Source organism: Diaphorina citri, unplaced genomic scaffold (genome assembly GCF_000475195.1).
Source record: "Diaphorina citri unplaced genomic scaffold, Diaci psyllid genome assembly version 1.1 scaffold403, whole genome shotgun sequence".
In the NCBI taxonomy this organism is placed as follows: domain Eukaryota; kingdom Metazoa; phylum Arthropoda; class Insecta; order Hemiptera; family Psyllidae; genus Diaphorina; species Diaphorina citri.
The window spans coordinates 123,642-142,414 of NW_007377838.1; the positions used below are offsets into that span (position 1 = coordinate 123,642).

Sequence of the window (18,773 nt, forward strand, 5' to 3'; positions counted from 1 at the left end):
ACCACCGAGATCTACCCTCTTTCCCTACGCGACGCTCTTCCGATCTACGAGATTGTGCAGTCTAAAGGTTTCGTTGTCAAGCTAGTAGGGTCAAGCCATAAACACGCGACCGACTTACTCTACGAAGACAAACTCAGGGGACCCCAAAATGGATTGAATCCATTCAAATCCACAAGAAAATGAAATAGAAAGTATAAATGAGATCAAAAGGAAGATTGAAAAAATAATCAAAACTCAAACTGTCGGAAAAAACGCTCAAAATTGCCAAGTTCAATCCGCAGACACTATTCGGAGCTAACGTAGAACAAATTTGCCATACTCGCGGGCAAAAAGGGGAAAGCAAAAATACCTCATCTTATTGATAAATAATGCCACGAGCTAACCGAAGATTTCTTCTTCATTTAAAATGCTCTCCAATGTAATTCAATCCGCCCCCGAAGAACATTATTATCAGCAATCTTTTCTGATTTTGCTGAAGCAAGGTTGGATTGTGCAAACTGTTTTGTGCTGACTGCGAACATTAGCAATCTTTTCTGATTTTGCTGAAGCAAGGTTGGATTGTGCAAACTGTTTTGTGCTGACTGCGAACATTTTTATCCATGTCTTGAATTTATTGTGGCACTCTTTTTGCCTCTGGTAAAACCAATGAAAACCCTCCTCCTGATCAAAACGATTACAATATACGAGTAGGTATTACAATGTACCAGATACCTACCTACATCACCATGATGATGGTTTTAGTCCTATAATTTATTGTGAATTTTAGAAAAGGTCGCATGTTCTCTTCCACGAAAGTCTTCAGTGTACAAATAATACCCCAAATATCTTTCGATGCCGTTATTAGACAAAGGCCTATGATCAGTTGTTTAGTGCACCCGTTTTAATGCAGCTTCTCATTAAGTTAACGAAGTCATAACTTAATGAAGCATGAGAAATTTACAAACCTACAGGCAAAACACATCGAAAACACTTCAAACTTCCTTAAGTGCGAGAGAAATAATGAACAGAATTGGAAGTTCTGAATTTCTGATGCTGAGAGTAGACATTCATTTTGTAGAAATGGAAATTATTATTATAATTACTTTGAAGAGGACAAAAGTGACGGAAAAGTTCACGAATTACAAGTTACAATGAGACATGACGAGTAACGAGTTGACGAGTTTAACACGTTTGAACCCTTGAAAAAATCGTTCGGCTTTAGAATTATCTACCTACTTATAGATCTCTTTTTAGATTAGAAACTGTGATTTCTGAATTTGAATACGACGTAGGCATGAAGGTAATCACCAAATCTAACAACCTACCCATTATGTACTACGTTACATAATTTTGAGAGTATGTTGCAGACATTTTTTTTATCTAACTTGACAAAAGCTGTCTGTTCTCTCCATGATGCCAAGAAGTACAAATATGTGCATTATTACTTTTTGTTCTCTCCTTCAAATCACAATCATTACTGAGAGTCTTTCGAGCATTTTCGGTGAAGTTTGTTCTTGCAAAGTTCAGCTCCACTCCTAACTTTTACGTACAAGGACCCCGGCATCTCTATGTACTTGAGACGAAAGAGGTGTTTCCAGGTGATTAGATAATAATCATTAGAAACTTCTAAAATATCATCAAACAACTTCTGGAGTGAATAATTGAAAATTACGAAAAGCAGAAAGTCAAAGACAAAAAGCCAAATCTAGGGGTACCTGCCTCTACATGCCAAGAAGTAGGTAGGTAGAAGTGAAAAATTGAAAATTACGAAAAGCAGAAAGTCAAAGACAAAAAGCCAAATCTAGGGGTACCTGCCTCTACATGCCAAGAAGTAGGTAGGTAGGTAATAGGTACCTACCCATTTATTTAAACTCTAGGTACGCATTGGTTATAATTCAATGTACAGAAATACGAGAAATCACACAAACAAAAGGCGAAATTATTGCCTGGGAGCCTGGGGCAATCTCTACCTATACCTTCTTAAAACTCGACAACTATAAATATTACTAAGCCAGTCACACTTAAAATACCTATACCTACAAGCCTATAACTACCAATTTCACAAATTTCATTTCCTTCCTTACCCCCTCCATCCCTCTTTCCCTCTCTCTCCTCCCTTACTCAAAGCCATTGTATTATCTTCACGGGTTAGTTTCAGGGTACAGGTTCACATCCAGTAGAGGTACCTAATAGGTATAGTTTCAGTGCAAAAGGTTCACTTTCCTTCCTAATCCCTACAAAGTTTCTAAAGTTTCACCTCTCTGGACTAATCCCAATAATGGTAGCTCGTTATACCGGCGATGTCACACTGCAGATAAGCACTAGTAGAATGCAAACCCGCAGGTATTACGGAACATTATCATGATAGAGGTGCTTATACACAATTATCATTATGAGATTTCATCTGCCAAAAAGTGAGACGATGTTGAAAATCCAGTTTGAACTTCCGAAGTCCTCTTTAGACCATAATAGTTCACTTACGAGTACGTATTTTTATTGGGTTAATAATTTAATACCTGGTCGCTGATGTCGTCCCCCATTTATGGCCGACCTTACCACTAAGAGTTAACTGATTTACATTGTATTTCTTTAACTCTGGAGTCTGGATTCAATATAAACTGTGGTAAGAGGTAAGATCGGGCATAAATACCTAAACCTCGACAAATCTTATGACTTGACTTGGATTCGAACTACCAACCATTAGTGACTAGAAGGATAGTTAACTGATTTACATTGTATTTCTTTAACTCTGGAGTCTGGATTCAATATAAACTGTGGTAAGATCGGGCATAAATACCTAAACCTCGACAAATCTTATGACTTGACTTGGATTCGAACTACCAACCATTAGTGACTAGAAGGATAGGTAGGTACCTACTTGCAAAAAGTCTCTCTTCCTTCTCAATTTCATCCATTGTTTTCCTTAGTCTATTTTCTCTTGAGGAGCCTATAGTGATGCTCATAATGCTCAGTGCGGTTTGGAAGTCAAAGGTCTATTCGGAGGAATGAGGAGAGAGGAGGAGGAGGAGGAGGAGAGGAAAGAGGAAGAGGAGGAGGAGGCAAGAAATAGAAGACAGGACGAGGATGAAAGAGGGAGGCAGAATAATTTAAAATACTTTAATAAACAACTTAAACGGAAAGTTATTTGTCTGTGGAGAGACAAGTATACGGTGGAGGAGGAGAAGGAGGAGGAGGATAAAGGAGAAGAGAGAGAGGAGTTGGTGGATTAGGAGAACCAGAAAGGAGGAGGGTGGGAGGAGAGGAGATGGTGGAGGAGAAGGAGAAAGGAAGAGGTGGAAGAAGAGAGAATAAGAGGTAGAGAGGTAGGAGCTTCGAAAGAGGAAAGGGTTCCCGCAACGGGAAAAGTAAATTGCTATGTTTTGTCCATTTCGTTACACGGTCAGTAGCCCAACCGACGGACGGTCGTTTCGTTTTAATCCGTACTTAGGTATCGACCTCTTCCGTGAGCGTGGACAGAAAATGTGATCAATTAACAAGTCGAAATAATTCTAAACAAAAATTGAAAATGGGAACCAATTTACTTTCTCCAAGTGTCCACATAAATGTGTAGGTTATACCTACCTAGTAAGATATGTAGTTACTTATACTTACATGAACATAGGTACCAACTTTCGAATTAGATACGTACCAATTTACCCCATCAAAGTTCCTTGTTTTCAAATTCAGTACCGACCCTCTATCAGTAGGGTATACGAACGAAAAAGTTTGAACTTAAAGTTCCGAAATTTTCAAATAACCAAAATTTTGAGTTCACCAAATAACACTATGGAATAACATCAAAGACCTTCGATCCCTAGAACTACCTAGTGAGATATGTAGTTACATGAACATAGGTACCAAGTTTCGAATTAGATAGGTACCAATTTTCCCCACAAAAGTTCCTTGTTTTCAAATTCAGTACCGACCCTCTATCAGTAGGTATCCTACGAACGAAAAAGTTTGAATTTAAAGTTCCGAAATTTTCAAATAACCAAAATTTTGAGTTCACCAAATAACACTATGGAATAACATCAAAGACCTTCGATCCCTAGAATCACAAGGAATAACGGAACATGTAAAAATTCTACAATTTACCTATCCAAGATTCGAACACAGAAAGTGCGAGGGTTCCTGAGCTTTAGGAAAACTTTATTAAAAAAAAAACTTTAATTAGTTTTCTCTTTCTCTCTCTCCCTCCCTCTCTCTCTCTTTCTTTCTTTCTTTCTTTCTTTCTTTCTCTCTCTCTCTCGCTCTCTCTGCGAGTTTGAATTTACAGGTTAAAGCTCCTGTGTCAGTAAAGGGGTTCTTGCTGCTGAGAGAGAGAAACTTTAATTAGTTTTCTCTTTCTCTCTCTCCCTCCCTCTCTCTCTCTCTCTCTCTCTCTCTCTCTCTTTCTTTCTTTCTTTCTCTCTCTCTCTCTCTCGCTCTCTCTGCGAGTTTGAATTTACAGGTTAAAGCTCCTGTGTCAGTAAAGGGGTTCTTGCTGCTGAGAGAGAGTGCAGGAAAAGTAAAAAGTGCTGAATTTGGTATCGAGCTTATTGGTGCGGAGAAATTATTATGCTATAAATTTATGCACGGATTAAATTTGTACCGGAGAGGGGTTTTTTAATTTCCACCCCCATTTTACCTTTCTGTTTGGCAGGGCATTTGGGATTTGAAACACCGGACCGTTTTTCAGAATTCCGTTGGAAAACTTTTGACTGCAAGGACAAATTGATCCAGGGATTCCAGATAGGTACCTACATTCTACTTATTCTACACAGTATAGGTAGGTACTAGGTACATACGTATTACAGAAGGCCCTTTTAGAGTTAACTTTGTGGCTCTTTCGAAATAAGTGAAAGAGAGAGTTTATCAAAAATAGACCTTTACCTCAATTGCAACAATGTAAGGATTTCCTACAATCTGATTGGTACCTTCATTTTGGTTTGATAACTCATTGTCACATTGATCTGGATGAACTATATTATCATTAACAAGTTTCCATTTATTTTTGATCGATAAAAAACTCAGAACATACATTTTTTTATAAATGGTAGGTATACGGTATACCCATCCGTATAATACTATAGACCTAGACTAGACAATAGGTGTTTTTTTGTTCTAGTTTTTCCTTCACTTTCTATCTACCTATAGGTAGTTCGAGCAGGATAAACAAGGTAGGTAGGTATCTATATTCTATTCTATTCTACCTAGAATTAGGTAATAAAATTTCAACACTAACCTGATGGACAGGAACTTGTTGTGAGTCATTAAAAACAAAAGGGATTTTTTTTCTGGAACTAAAACAACAATAGCACGAGAAGCACTTAAAATATCCCATGACTCACGCCCTCTTCTCCTTTTGCCTCGTGTAGCTTAGAAAGTCGAGTCATTAAAAACAAAAGGGATTTTTTTTTCTAGAACTAAAACAACAATAGCACGAGAAGCACTTAAAATATCCCATGACTCACGCCCTCTTCTCCTTTTGCCTCGTGTAGCTTAGAAAGTTGACCACCTGCCTGGATTGTTTGAAAATTCATTTCACTTCTCTCGTTTTATTGACTTCATGTTGGTCATACTGTTTACTATGGCGTGCGAGGTATTGTAAAAGGCAAAGCAGACTTCCGGATCAACTCTCTGATTGGGGTTGATCGCATATCGCATGGCTTTTTGTAAAACTCGTACCTTAGGTACGCATATCAGTCAGTACCTATATCATTAATAGGTAAGGCTCTTCAGATAATTATGAAAATTTCTTTTAAAGTCATATAAATGAACCAAGAACCAAGTGATTTTGAATCGTGTGACCTACGCCGACCTATATCATTAATAGGTAGGCTCTTCAGATAATTATGAAAATTTCTTTTAAAGTCATATAAATGAACCAAGAACCAAGTGATTTTGAATCGTGTGACCTACGCCGAACCAACAGCTTTTTACCTTGTAACAATTGTGAGGTTCCCTATGTAGGTATGTAAGATATTAGTTGTAGGGAGGCACATAGGTACAAAAAGAAGAAAATCTCTTAAGCTCGATACATCACTTCCTCCCTCCCTCTCTCTCCCTCTCTCCTCCGAGTTTATTTATTTAACTCCAGAGAGCAATCTCCTCGTATCCTAATCTAATACTTGGGAGTTAGCTACTTCTCCCTCTCTCCTCCGAGTTTATTTATTTAACTCCAGAGAGCAATCTCCTCGTATCCTAATCTAATACTTGGGAGTTAGCTACTTGCTATTGCTATAGTACAGGTACTATTTCCTACTTATATTCCTAGTGTCTAAAATTCTAGATATACAAATATACATCATGTAGGGAGAATGCGAAAATTTTCTCTCTTTTAATTTATGCCCTTCCTATTTTCATCAACCCTCTTTCGCTCGCCCGTTTCTACCTCCTACCGTGTTGCCTTTTCTTCCGTTTTCTTTCGAGAGTTCCATTAATCTTTTTACAATTTTATCATTATCCGTCGAGACAGGGGGAACAACCCTTTCCTTTCTCCCTCCTTCTCTCTCTCGATTTTTTTTTTTTTTTTTTTTTTTTTTTTGTAAAAACTCAAAAAAAAAAATTTTTTTTGTGGCTCCCCCCACTTCTTTTTTTTTTTTTTTTAGTTTAAGAAAGTACCTAAGAACAGAAGTTTTTTCGTGGCTCGACCAATTCCGTTCTATGGAAACTTGAAAAATTCCGATTTGACAAAAGAAAAGAGGAAGTACCTACCTACCTACCTACCTACTTATTAAAACGAAAAAGGGGTAAAATAATGTAACCTGTACCTACCTTGTTAAATTCAAGTAAAAGAAGCTCACCAAAATTATACACCGTAGGTACCTACAATACATCCTTAGTAGGTAAAAAAAGAAACCCTTTTTAAATAAAATCTAATAGGTATCTACCTCCTTGATTAAAAAAATGTAGGGATTTAATTGAAATGACAATGACAGTAAGTAGAAGGTCGAAAAAAATCCGAACAAATAGATTAAAATAAGAGGAAGGAAGGCTGAAAGAGAAAGGGATGAAGGAAGGAAGGAAGGGAGAGATACGTAATAATATGAAGTTAATTTCGGAAAGCTTTTGAGCAATTGAATTGAAGAAAGTAAAAAAAAAAAAAGGAAGGGGCAAAAGAAAAGGGAAAAGAAAGTAAAAAAGGATTGACTCTGAAATGCATTAAAAGTTTAAAAAGAAGAATCCCCGTGTTGACAAGCACAATGTTTGTCTAACAAGCTCAGGTGACAAATAAGTAATTACTACTTACCTAATTAAGTATACGCAGATACTTAGCTACCCGTATTATAAGAAACACCTAGGTAGGTAATAGTGCCTACTGCTCGAACATGAACGCTCGAAACTTGATCCAAACTTTTACTACCTGATTCTTGGTTATAGGTTGTACCTACATTATAGTTTGCCCCGGTAAATGATTCCATCTAGATTTAGGCAGGGAAGGGGCAAAAGAAAAGGGAAAAGAAAGTAAAAAAGGATTGACTCTGAAATGCATTAAAAGTTTAAAAAGAAGAATCCCCGTGTTGACAAGCACAATGTTTGTCTAACAAGCTCAGGTGACAAATAAGTAATTACTTACTACCTAATTAAGTATACGCAGATAGCTAGGTAGGTGATAGTGCCTACTGCTCGAACATGAACGCTCGAAACTTGGTCCAAACTTTTACTACCTGATTCTTGGTTATAGGTTGTACCTACCTACATTATAGTTTGCCCCGGTAAATGATTCCATCTAGATTTAGGCAGATATCTTAAATTAAAAAGGAATCTAAGTTACCTACAACTTATCTACGGGAATTTGGTTTGATGATTCAACTGAAGAATCACTTCCCTACTTCCATCAGACTTGAAAATTGAGGAAGCACAATTCTATAGGTCAATGAAAGATAACGCTCACTCTACGGGAATTTGGTTTGATGATTCAACTGAAGAATCACTTCCCTACTTCCATCAGACTTGAAAATTGAGGAAGCACAATTCTATAGATGAAGAAAAAAAGGAATTAAAATATAGAAAAAAGAAGAAAAAAAAAAAGTTCAGCAAGTTTTAAAATTTCGTTTTCTAGGTATGTTTGTTAGAAATCTTGGGAGGTGAGCCAGGTACCTACTTATCTACCCATTTACTTGGCTAAAAAAATGGTAATAAGTAGGTACAAAAAGGCCACACCTTACAATCACCTCGGAAGCCGACTAGTGAAATAACCAAAGAAATATTGAAACCAAAGAACTATAAGAACAGAATCAGTAGATAAAGATGAACAACCCACAGTAGACACTAAGAATTTTCCAAGAGTCCTAGTCATAGGATATATGGATTAACCAGTTAAAATTTTACCTGGAAGATGGACTATACAACAATACCTACATTATAGGTATTAATTTTTCCAATGGGCTGGCCCATAGAAACTAATGGATAAAAGTAGGTAAATAGCCACCTACAGTCCTACATTATAGGTATTAATTTTTCCAATGGGCTGGCCCATAGAAACTAATGGATAAAAGTAAATAGCAAATAGCTACCTCGACGAAAAAAGTCATTACCTAATGTCCTAATACATATTAACATACCTAATAGCCTAACAACTAGTAACTAGTTACTAGCTTCTCCTCTAAGAACAAAGGTCCCGGAGGGGTTCACAATTCACCATCCCTGACCGTAAACGCCACAGAAGCTGTTACTTTTCAATCAGGTTAAAATCCTCTAAATTCAGATGCAGGGATTCCAGATAGGTACCTACATTCTACTGATTCTACACAGTATAGGTAGGTACTAGGTACATACGTATTACAGAAGGCCCTTTCAGGGTTAACTTTGTGGCTCTTTCGAAATAAGTGACGACGGACGGTCGTTTCGTTTTAATCCGTACTTAGGTATCGACCTCTTCCGTGAGCGTTGACAGAAAATGTGATCAATTAACAAGTCGAAATAATTCTAAACAAAAATTGAAAATGGGAACCAATTTACTTTCTCCAAGTGTCCACAAACTCATTGTCACATGGATCTGGATGAACTATAGACCTAGACTAGACAATAGGTGTTTTTTTGTTCTAGTTTTTCCTTCACTTTCTATCTACCTATAGGTAGTCTCATTCGAGCAGGATAAACAAGGTAGGTAGGTAGGTATCTATATTCTATTCTATTCTACCTAGAATTAGGTAATAAAATTTCAACACTAACCTGATGGACAGGAACTTGTTGTCATCTCCCATCTCTTGGAATACTTCCATGGAAGCATGAGACCAACGTGCAAGGCAGTACAACTCGAGAATGGAACTCATGCCAAATTTTGACCCGTCACAAAAAAAAAAAGAAAAAATGTAAATGCAGTTTCTTTGTGTTACTACCTATGTCCCAACTTTGATACTCACTGCAGCATTGTAGGATTTTCCCAATATCTCAATAATCCTAAAATCCAATGTTTACCTACCATGCTGGCACCGGTCGCTATGCTTAACAAGAGGCAAGATAAGATAATCAAGACATTTCCCCTTCCCCTTGGTGAAACAATAACTGATGAAGAAAGGTCAACGTTTGAATGGGGCCTATTCAGTGAAGCATATTACCCCATAAATAAAATGAAACGGGGCCCCTAATGCTGCTACCTACAATAAAAAAAAGAGCAGGTTTCGCCCCACCCCCCCTCAGATCCGCCACTGCTACCGGTTCAATGTTTTTCAACGAGCACAAAATGTTTTTCTCACTTTTTTTATTTTCCTTGAGAAATATTTTTGAAGAAGGAGAAGCCCTGTGTGCTGGGTTTCTGTTCAATTTTTTGTATTTTTACGTTTGATAACTCTCTTTTCTTTAATTAGCTATAAATCCTATCCTACTTACAAATTACAGTTGTCCTTAGCAAACTATCAAAGTGTTTTTCGAACAGAACATTTCAAGTGAAAGAAGCACATAACAACACTGGTCATCACCCCTTGATGAAATTATTTTAAGTTCAACCTCAGCTATAGGGTCTCAAAGGCCACTACATTTAGAAAATGGTAAGTCGTTTGCTTGTCTTCTTTCTATTCACTTTCCATGGTGTTTTCATGAGCAGTGCTGAGAACACAAGCTTATCTTCGGTTCAACTTCAAAAGAGAGATCCACAGAGATCATGAAATGTTTAGTACAGAAAGAGAAAAGCTCTATCATGAATTATGACCTAATAGTTAGTTCCTGACAATAACCAACAACATTCACAAGTCACATCACCAAATTGGCTTGTGTACCTCCCAGAATAGGTACTTACTTGATGCAACATATTTATGTGTAGGTAATGTTGGCTAGAGGTACAGTTATTCACCACTGAATCTCCTTGATATAAGTGTTTCTAAATCTCAGTTCTGATGTCAACATTAATTTCACACAGAGTCAAAGGTCCAAGTAGTATTGGGTTGTATTATTTTATTTTGTTACTTTTTTCAATACAACCAAATAGAATGAACTTTCACAAAGTTACCGAGTCTTCCAAGACCTATGTAGTGATGTTGTTTTCCTACCAAATTTATTATCTTTGGGAGTTATAAGTTAATTTCAACATACTCTTGTTTCAGCATAAATTGAAATCATCTCAAAAGGATAAAGTCAAAAGATTCATATCTTTTACTCAAACAGGAGAGCTGACAGCAATCAACTGTTTGTCTCAAAATGATTGGAAGTTGGATCTGGCATCAGATAATTATTTTCAAAATCCTAGTGCTTACTACAAGGAACAAAAATCCAGTGTAGATAGGAAGAAGCTAGAAAGCTTGTACTCAAAATATAAGGGTGAGTATTGTGAGATTGGGCAGTGCAATTTGCAATAGTCCTAAACTAAAATGGATGTGGCACACAATGGACCAGGAAGAGACAACCTTAACAATTGTGAGATTGACATCGGCATATTTAGGTCTCCTTTGTTGATCATTTCCTTTTCTCAATTGTACCAAGAACAAGTACAGTGCTAAGCATTGTTTTATTATTATTTATTGATTAAAATTTTGTATTCTGTCTTTTCCTCTTTTCATTAATATAATTTTACAATTTACTGCAATTTTTCAGATGCTTCTGAACCAGACAAAATTTTAGTGGAGGGCATAATGAAGTTTTTGGATGATTTAAGTCTAAGTCCTGAATCAAAGCTTGTTCTCATCATTGCATGGAGATTCAAAGCTGCAGCACAATGTGAATTTTCAAGAGATGAATTCATGAATGGCATGTTAGAATTAGGGTAAGCTTTGCAGATTGCAAAATGGTTGTATTCAAAATTCCCAAAGAACTATCAAACAATAGCTAATTTATTATTACATAAGCCCAGTTTAAATGGACTGAGCTCATTGTGTACACAGTTACCATTATTTGACTCAATGGACTGAACCAAATCTTCATGTTTATCAGTATCCCTTAAACATGGTATCCTTTGTCATCTTGGCAGCCTGCTGTTGAGCAGGAAGGTGGCTGTTTTTCAGCATTTCTCCATAGGAGCATCAAGAAAAGAGAAGGGAGGGAGAATGGTAAAACTAAAATTTAAATCCTTGCTTTTGTTTCAGTTGTGATAGCATAGAAAAATTGAAAATGAGGCTGCCCTCATTGGAAGCTGAACTCAAAGATAATTTAAAGTTCAAAGATTTCTACCAGTTTACTTTCAACTATGCCAAAAATCCAGGCCAAAAGGGATTGGATAGAGCATCAAGAAAAGAGAAGGGAGAGAGAATGGTAAAACTAAAATTTAAATCCTTGCTTTTGTTTCAGTTGTGATAGCATAGAAAAATTGAAAATGAGGCTGCCCTCATTGGAAGCTGAACTCAAAGATAATTTAAAGTTCAAAGATTTCTACCAGTTTACTTTCAACTATGCCAAAAATCCAGGCCAAAAGGGATTGGATCTGGATATGGCTATTACTTATTGGAACATTGTTCTGCAGGGGAGGTTCAAATTTCTTCATCTGTGGTGTACATTCTTACAGGTATGTTAATGCTCTGTGGTGATGGGTTGACAACTCCTGAAAGAGATATGGGAAAGAAAAGAACAATACACTGATAAACTGATGAATTATACATTAATCATCACCTAATGTTATGAGGTAGAGGTATTGGGCTTAAGATAAAGAAAACTATATTGAAAAACTCCCACTATTTTCCATCTTTATTTTAAGACTTTTTAATAAAATAAAAATGGTATTTGATTTTCAGGAACATCACAAGCGTTCAATACCCAAAGACACATGGAATTTACTGCTAGATTTTGCAACGGCCACAAATGAAGACATGAGTAACTACGATGAAGAAGGAGCCTGGCCTGTCCTCATTGATGACTTTGTGGAGTGGGCACAGCCCCAAGTGAAAGCTGCCAATCAACCAACTAGCACTCAAGATTAAGGAATAAAGTGCGTGTGTGAAGCAGGCGTTACTGCAACAAAAAGGAGAACATCTTGTTCCAAAGCAATGGTAGGAATGGGCCTGTAATATTTTATAAGATTTATAGGGGATTGTATTTTCGTAAATGTGTGTGGTGTGTGTAATAATTTTTTTGGGCTTGTCCAGAGGACTTAATCAAATATTGAATAGTAAATGACTTAGGGGTGTGGAATAACTTGATTAAATCTATCAGCAGGGATTGCGATGAAAATCTATCAGCAGGGAGTCCTAAACAAAAATGGATTCCGCACACAAGGGATCAAGAAGACCGCTTTAACATAATCAGCAGATACTTGTTATCCTATAGGTAACTAACTGTTTACCCCGGGAGGGGTGGGGGCTCCTGATATTTCGTTACCTTTGATACAGGGGAATGAGGTTGGGATTGGCATCCGAAACTTTCATCATGGCATAGAGCCCCACGGCAATGCTGGCTGTCCAAAATACAAGCCCAAACTTGGTAGTGGGCGCAACCCAAGAGGGCACCCAATAGAAGAGACGTTGTCTTAGTGAGTTGGCCGCCTTGGCTCGATTCAGTTTAGCCTGTTCTAGGAGTTTACGACGGACGGCAATCTCCTCCATTTCTTTTTTACGTTTCTCAGCTCTGGAAAGAAATGATCACATCCATTAGTAACATTAGTCGGCTTGGTGGGTAGGGCGTCTGCCTTGTAAGCGCTAGGTCGCGGGTTCGATTCCCGCCCGGGGTGAGCTTTTTTTTACAGATAAAAAATTGAATCGATGTTTCCCTCTGAGGGAACAGCTAAGTATACTTGCTGCATTCCCCCGCTATATTTTATTAAGTGGCAGCTTTATCCCGCTAAAGTTCGCTCTCGGAAAGACTGACGTTCAATCCCGTCCTCTTCTCTACGATTTCGGGACGATAAAAACTCCGTTGTTATAGTTCCCTCTATTAAACAGAAAAATCTGGTGTGAACACCACACGACTTTCCTAATCCTATTAAACGTACTCTCTGATAACTCGTTCATCCACTTCCTGCTTGATTTGGTCGGGTGGATATTCTCTATTTTAACACTGCCCATTCAATAAAGTGGCCAAGATCACTGACTCTCCACTTTGAACCTTTATTGTTATAATAAAGAAGGAATTTTTTAAAACCTGGGTACCTACTACAATGGCAAATTTTTTCCAGTATGATTATTTACCATTGAATAGGCTGGCAAGTATTAACCAAGCTGGGTGATTCAAAGAAAATTTTTACAATAATAAGCATTATAAGCCATTCTATTTTTTAATTATACCTAGCTCTTGGTAGGTACACCCCTACCTATTTTATGTACATATATATTTATTGATGGTTATTGTTCTTTATTTCTTTCTAAATCCTACATTAATTAGTAGTGATGGGCCGAGTGAATGATTTTACTCGAGTGGACTCGAGTTTGACTTCACTCGAGTGCACTCGATTATTATATATATATTTTTATTGATGGTTATTGTTCTTTATTTCTTTCTAAATCCTACATTAATTAGGTGTTATGCACAAGGTTAAGTTGAAAAAAATAGAGGTACCTACCTACATCATCCTATAAAATTAATGTCTTAACAAGAGGCAAGATAAGATAATCAAGACATTTCCCCTTCCCCTTGGTGAAACAATATTATGTACCACGAAAATATCTTGGCACCTATCAGTGCTATTAAGAGAGAAACCCCCCTGAAATATTGAATACAAAATGATAAGAGAAGGAAGTGAAATGAAAAGGTGGGAATCACGGAATCAATCATTTAGAATTTAGATGATACAAATTTCTTGACCCCGCCGGGAATCGAACCCGGGTCTCCCGCGTGCAACGCGAGCGCAGTGACCACTACTCCATGGGAGCTGACAAAAAAAAAATCTAGGCACTAAAGGCCATTTTATAATTTAGAACAGTTATTACAGAGTAGGTACTCAAGGGCCCAATAGGATGTACAAATCCATGGGAGCTGACAAAAAAAAATCTAGGCACTAAAGGCCATTTTATAATTTAGAACAGTTATTACAGAGTACCTACTCAAGGGCCCAATGGGATGTACCTACAAAAAATCCTTTGAAGTGACACAAAATGATTGACTAAAATTAGACCTAGCCGGTAGCAGTAGAATTTTTAAATGGACCTCCTAACAGATCACGTAAGTTAAGCGATGTTGTGCGTGATTGATATGTGGACAGATTTCTGTCTGGGACATGCACATGCTGCTGGTTATTTTGGGATAGGTACACCTAACCTCGTGGTGATAATAATTGAGAAGCAAAAAAACACGGGTCCCATCGTGATCTTACGATTAGGAGAGAAATCACCAAAAACCACACACGATTAGGTAATTATTTACGAAATCACGATACGAGACGGTGACATGCACATGCTGCTGGTTATTTTGGGATACACCTAACCTCGTGGTGATAATAATTGAGAAGCAAAAAAACACGAGTCCCATCGTGATCTTACGATTAGGAGAGAAATCACCAAAAACCACACACGATTAGGTAATTATTTACGAAATCACGATACGAGACGGACGATTATAAAACCAGTTAACTACCAAGAACAAAAAACTCCAAAAAGAAGTACCTACCGAACCGGAAAAAATTCTGCCATTTTCCACACTAAACTTCTCCAGCCGTGAAAAGTGGAACTTGGGAAATGGAACTGAACTTTTGCTGACAGGGAAAATGGCGGGTGATCATCCACTAGGGTCGGCTGCGTCGATAATCAATTTTTTTTCTTTTTTACTGGCTGACAGATAGTTTAAAATAAGCTAGGTACTTTTTTCACTTTACAATAATTATTTGCACTTTGCATGGGTAATTTATTTCCCCGCCGCGCCGCTTTGAAAGCGGAAAATCAGATACAAGATTAAAAAATGTTCAAAATTATTTTCCTTGAATAGGGCCCAATTTTTAAGGCATCGTGTGAACAGCGCTTGAAAACAAAACAGTGCCGCGAAATTTGAAATTCAAAACAACTCTTTTCAACCCAGTGTGACCATATCGGGGATTTTGACCCTAGATTTAGGGACTTTTGAAGGTCTCTTGAGACTTTTTTGAGCATCTAGGGTCTAGGGTCGCCGCGCCGCTTTGAAAGCGGAAAATCAGATACAAGATCAAAAAATGTTCAAATCATTTTCCTTGAATAGGGCCCAATTTTTAAGGCATCGTGTGAACAGCGCTTGAAAACAAAACAGTGCAGTGCCGCGAAATTTGAAATTCAAAACAACTCTTTTCAACCGTTCGTTCAGCGACTCATTTTTACTTTTGGTTTTGGAATTTTTGGATTATTTTTTGTTTCAAGAGAAAATAAAGCTGTAATTATTACAAAAAAGAATAAAATCACAATATTTCTAAATTGAAGAATCATGGCAGATACCAGTAAACTCTCAGAATCTCAACCGTTCATTCAGCCTCAGCGACTCATTTTTACTTTTGGCTTTTGGAATTTTTGGATTATTTTTTTGTTTCAAGAGAAGATAAAGCTGTAATTATTACAAAAAAGAATAAAATCACAATATTTCTAAATTGAAGAATCATGGCAGATACCAGTAAACGTTCGTTCAGCGACTCATTTTTACTTTTGGCTTTTGGAATTTTTGGATAATTGGATTATTTTTTGTGTCAAGAGAAGATAAAGCTGTAATTATTACAAAAAAGAATAAAATCACAATATTTCTAAATTGAAGAATCATGGCAGATACCAGTAAACTCTCAGAATCGGAGTATAGTGTAAAATTCTTTGGCTACTCTACCTTGACTGTACAACAAGATTGTAAGTATTTAGAACAGGCATGTCAAACTGGCGGCCCGCCTGGTCAAATTGTGCGGCCCGCTGCGAGCTACAAGGGTATAATATTAAATAAATTAATACGGAAGAGCGTCTCAGAATCGGAGTATAGTGTAAAATTCTTTGGCTACTCTACCTTGACTGTACAACAAGATTGTAAGTATTTAGAACAGGCATGTCAAATTGTCAAACTGGCGGCCCGCCTGGTCAAATTGTGCGGCCCGCTGCGAGCTACAAGGGTATAATATTAAATAAATTAATAATATTTCACAAGAGACTTTTTTTTATTACTTTAATCTTTGAAACAAAATGAAGTTAAAAAGTACTTCTTGGTAAATGTATCATAAAATAATACCTATTTTACCTACTTCCTAAAAATTTGGATTAAAATCACTAGCACACTGGATCTAACTTGCATTTTATCATTTATTTTCAGTTGAAAGAAAACTCATCTCCTTATTGAACTCCAATATTAAAGCCCTACAGAAAAAGCTCAGTGAGAAATGCAAAACAGACCAGCACAAACAAAATTTAGAAAAATGTATGCAAAAATTCAAGGATACATTCCAGAACAATTTGAAGGGACCCCTTGAGGAGTTTAATGTAAGTTTATGTTTTTATTTTATGTACCACGAAAATATCTTGGCACCTATCAGTGCTATTAAGAGAGAAACCCCCCTGAAATATTGAATACAAAATGATAAGAGAAGGAAGTGAAATGAAAAGGTGGGATTTGGAAATTCACCTCTCATATCTTGCACTGTATGATTGGAAAATCTAAAAGAGATATATGTATTTGTGATTTATTGTGTTAAAAACTATTCTTTGAGTGAGGCATCACCTCATATTGTTTTCAGACTTCAATTTCCGAGTTGTTCAGGATTGCACCTCATGTTTTATTCCCAGAGGATGAGGTGTACAGAAATTATTCTGAAGATTCCTCAAATAATATTGATGAAGAAGTTAAGGTATATACCACCAAAATATCTCGGCACCTATCAGTGCTATTAAGAGAGAAACCCCCCTGAAATATTGAATACAAAATGATAAGAGAAGGAAGTGAAATGAAAAGGTGGGATTTGGAAATTCACCTCTCATATCTTGCACTGTATGATTGGAAAATCTAAAAGAGATATATGTATTTGTGATTTATTGTGTTAAAAAGTATTCTTTGAGTGAGGCATCACCTCATATTGTTTTCAGACTTCAATTTCCGAGTTGTTCAAGATTGCACCTCATGTTTTATTCCCAGAGGATGAGGTGTACAGAAATTATTCTGAAGATTCCTCAAATAATATTGATGAAGAAGTTAAGGAACTGGAAAACAATTACAGAAAAGTAAGTTATAATAATACCAGGTGACCTAGAGAAGGATAAATTGAATGACTCTGGACTTATAAAACAGGATGGAGTTCTTCGAAACTGTACATTTATTTTAAAGCAGTGTTTTATGAACAGTATAAATTGAATATTTCTTTTCCACACTTAATAAAGTCTGGCCTAAAAAGAACTACTTATTCTGACTCAAGAAGTCAATACATAATGTCATTGTTCTGGTGTTCATGCTAACATTAAATTACTTTCTTTCTTCCTAGACACAACTGCTGACCATTTTGGCCCAAGGAGAATTGAAAATGTTAAAGGAAATTGAATGTGCCATGCAAGATGTTAGTAAATGTAGAAGGATTATTGAAAATCTCAACAAGACTGCACAGATCTGGCAAGAAGTACTTCATTCCTAACCTATGGATCTTGATTTTTCAATGAAATATTTAGTGTGAGAAAAACCTTGTGAAATTAGTGTGAGAATTTTCTGTACTTAGATATTGGATACTACATATTTATCAACAATGAGGGTTACTTGATTCCTCCTACTTATAATTGGATTGGGAATATACTTTCCTATGCTCAGCAAGGGATTACATTTGAGTTCATGTCTTCCCTGGTAGTCAAGAGTGGCTGATCATCTGGCTATCAAAAAAAAAAAAATAACCCGCTTTGGACGAGAAAAACATACATCCATCGGTGTAAATACCCGGGGCAAGTAAATAATACCCCCTTATACGAGTGACTTATCCGGGTAAGTTTGCACTGGAAGCAATAGTCAACAGTGGTCCTTCCCCCTTCGCCTTTACAGAACTAATAGAATAGAACGGAAAGCAACAATCTCCTGTAATTAAAAATATCCTACTACATCCAAAGTCACGATGGAGGATAAAAAAAGTTGAATTGGAACACGTACTGTGTGGATTAATTACATCCTAAATCTTTCTTTATTTCTTGTTATTGGTAGTTATTTGATATATACATGTATTTTATATCCCCACAATGGATGGATAATCGATCCATATTAATTTTTTATCTTACCGAATATTACGAATAATAACATTTTTAAAAGAAACTTAGTGGGTCGAACCAATTATGAACGGTCGGATAAGTTAACCATTTATTAGTATGACCTTTTTTAAACCGGTAACATCATCCATGGGTCCATAATTTTTAAGGAAGAATAATATTGTTTTCCAAGTTTCACCTCTCAGTCACTAGAACGGGTGAAATAATCTACCCCGTCACAATTTCGTTTGTGTGACTCGGATGAATGGGAACTTCATTTCGTTTTTACCAAGGTTCTACTATATATATATATAT

General features: G+C 36.7%; 4 protein-coding genes across 5 annotated transcripts in view; 2 read left to right on the top strand and 2 right to left on the bottom strand.

Moving 5' to 3' along the window:
- Positions 1 to 9,236, bottom strand: part of LOC103508480 — a 20,083-nt gene extending 10,847 nt beyond the window's left edge. The window contains exon 1 of the mRNA XM_026823079.1: positions 9,136 to 9,236. Coding sequence (XP_026678880.1) covers positions 9,136 to 9,236 — 101 coding nt within the window. The remainder of the gene's footprint in view (positions 1 to 9,135) is intronic.
- A 429-nt stretch (positions 9,237 to 9,665) lies between these two features.
- On the top strand, positions 9,666 to 12,439 carry LOC103508470 (DCN1-like protein 1). The gene is made up of 6 exons (XM_008473023.2): positions 9,666 to 9,950; positions 10,503 to 10,716; positions 10,990 to 11,158; positions 11,478 to 11,593; positions 11,796 to 11,893; positions 12,120 to 12,439. The coding sequence occupies exons 1-6, from the start codon at positions 9,948 to 9,950 to the stop codon at positions 12,303 to 12,305; spliced, it is 786 nt and encodes a 261-aa protein (XP_008471245.1). The 5' UTR covers positions 9,666 to 9,947; the 3' UTR covers positions 12,306 to 12,439.
- A 64-nt stretch (positions 12,440 to 12,503) lies between these two features.
- LOC103508484 (TBC1 domain family member 20-like) overlaps positions 12,504 to 18,773 on the bottom strand; it is a 14,927-nt gene continuing 8,657 nt past the window's right edge. The window contains exons 7-8 of the mRNA XM_026823080.1: positions 13,313 to 13,364; positions 12,504 to 12,948 (exon numbers count right to left, since the gene is read on the bottom strand). Of these exons, the coding sequence (XP_026678881.1) occupies positions 12,699 to 12,948; positions 13,313 to 13,364 (302 nt within the window). The 3' untranslated portion in view covers positions 12,504 to 12,698. The remainder of the gene's footprint in view (positions 12,949 to 13,312; positions 13,365 to 18,773) is intronic.
- Positions 15,747 to 18,113, top strand: LOC103508473. 2 transcript variants are annotated; one of them, XM_026823086.1, is made up of 5 exons: positions 15,747 to 15,891; positions 16,218 to 16,280; positions 16,561 to 16,727; positions 17,328 to 17,462; positions 17,720 to 18,113. In XM_026823086.1, the coding sequence occupies exons 1-5, from the start codon at positions 15,873 to 15,875 to the stop codon at positions 17,864 to 17,866; spliced, it is 531 nt and encodes a 176-aa protein (XP_026678887.1). In that variant the 5' UTR covers positions 15,747 to 15,872; the 3' UTR covers positions 17,867 to 18,113. The 2 variants fall into 2 exon arrangements, with proteins under 2 accessions (XP_026678887.1, XP_008471247.1); XM_008473025.3 differs by lacking the exons at positions 15,747 to 15,891; positions 16,218 to 16,280 and adding an exon at positions 15,910 to 16,109.

Bases quoted from the DNA above. Each gene is read 5' to 3' on its own strand.
- LOC103508470 (XM_008473023.2), top strand. The intron at 10,717-10,989 runs GTGAGTATTGTG...GCAATTTTTCAG, and splicing joins CTTGTACTCAAAATATAAGG to ATGCTTCTGAACCAGACAAA. The intron at 11,159-11,477 runs GTAAGCTTTGCA...CTTTTGTTTCAG, and splicing joins AATGGCATGTTAGAATTAGG to TTGTGATAGCATAGAAAAAT.
- LOC103508473 (XM_026823086.1), top strand. The intron at 16,281-16,560 runs GTAAGTATTTAG...ATTTATTTTCAG, and splicing joins CTTGACTGTACAACAAGATT to TTGAAAGAAAACTCATCTCC. The intron at 17,463-17,719 runs GTAAGTTATAAT...CTTTCTTCCTAG, and splicing joins TGGAAAACAATTACAGAAAA to ACACAACTGCTGACCATTTT.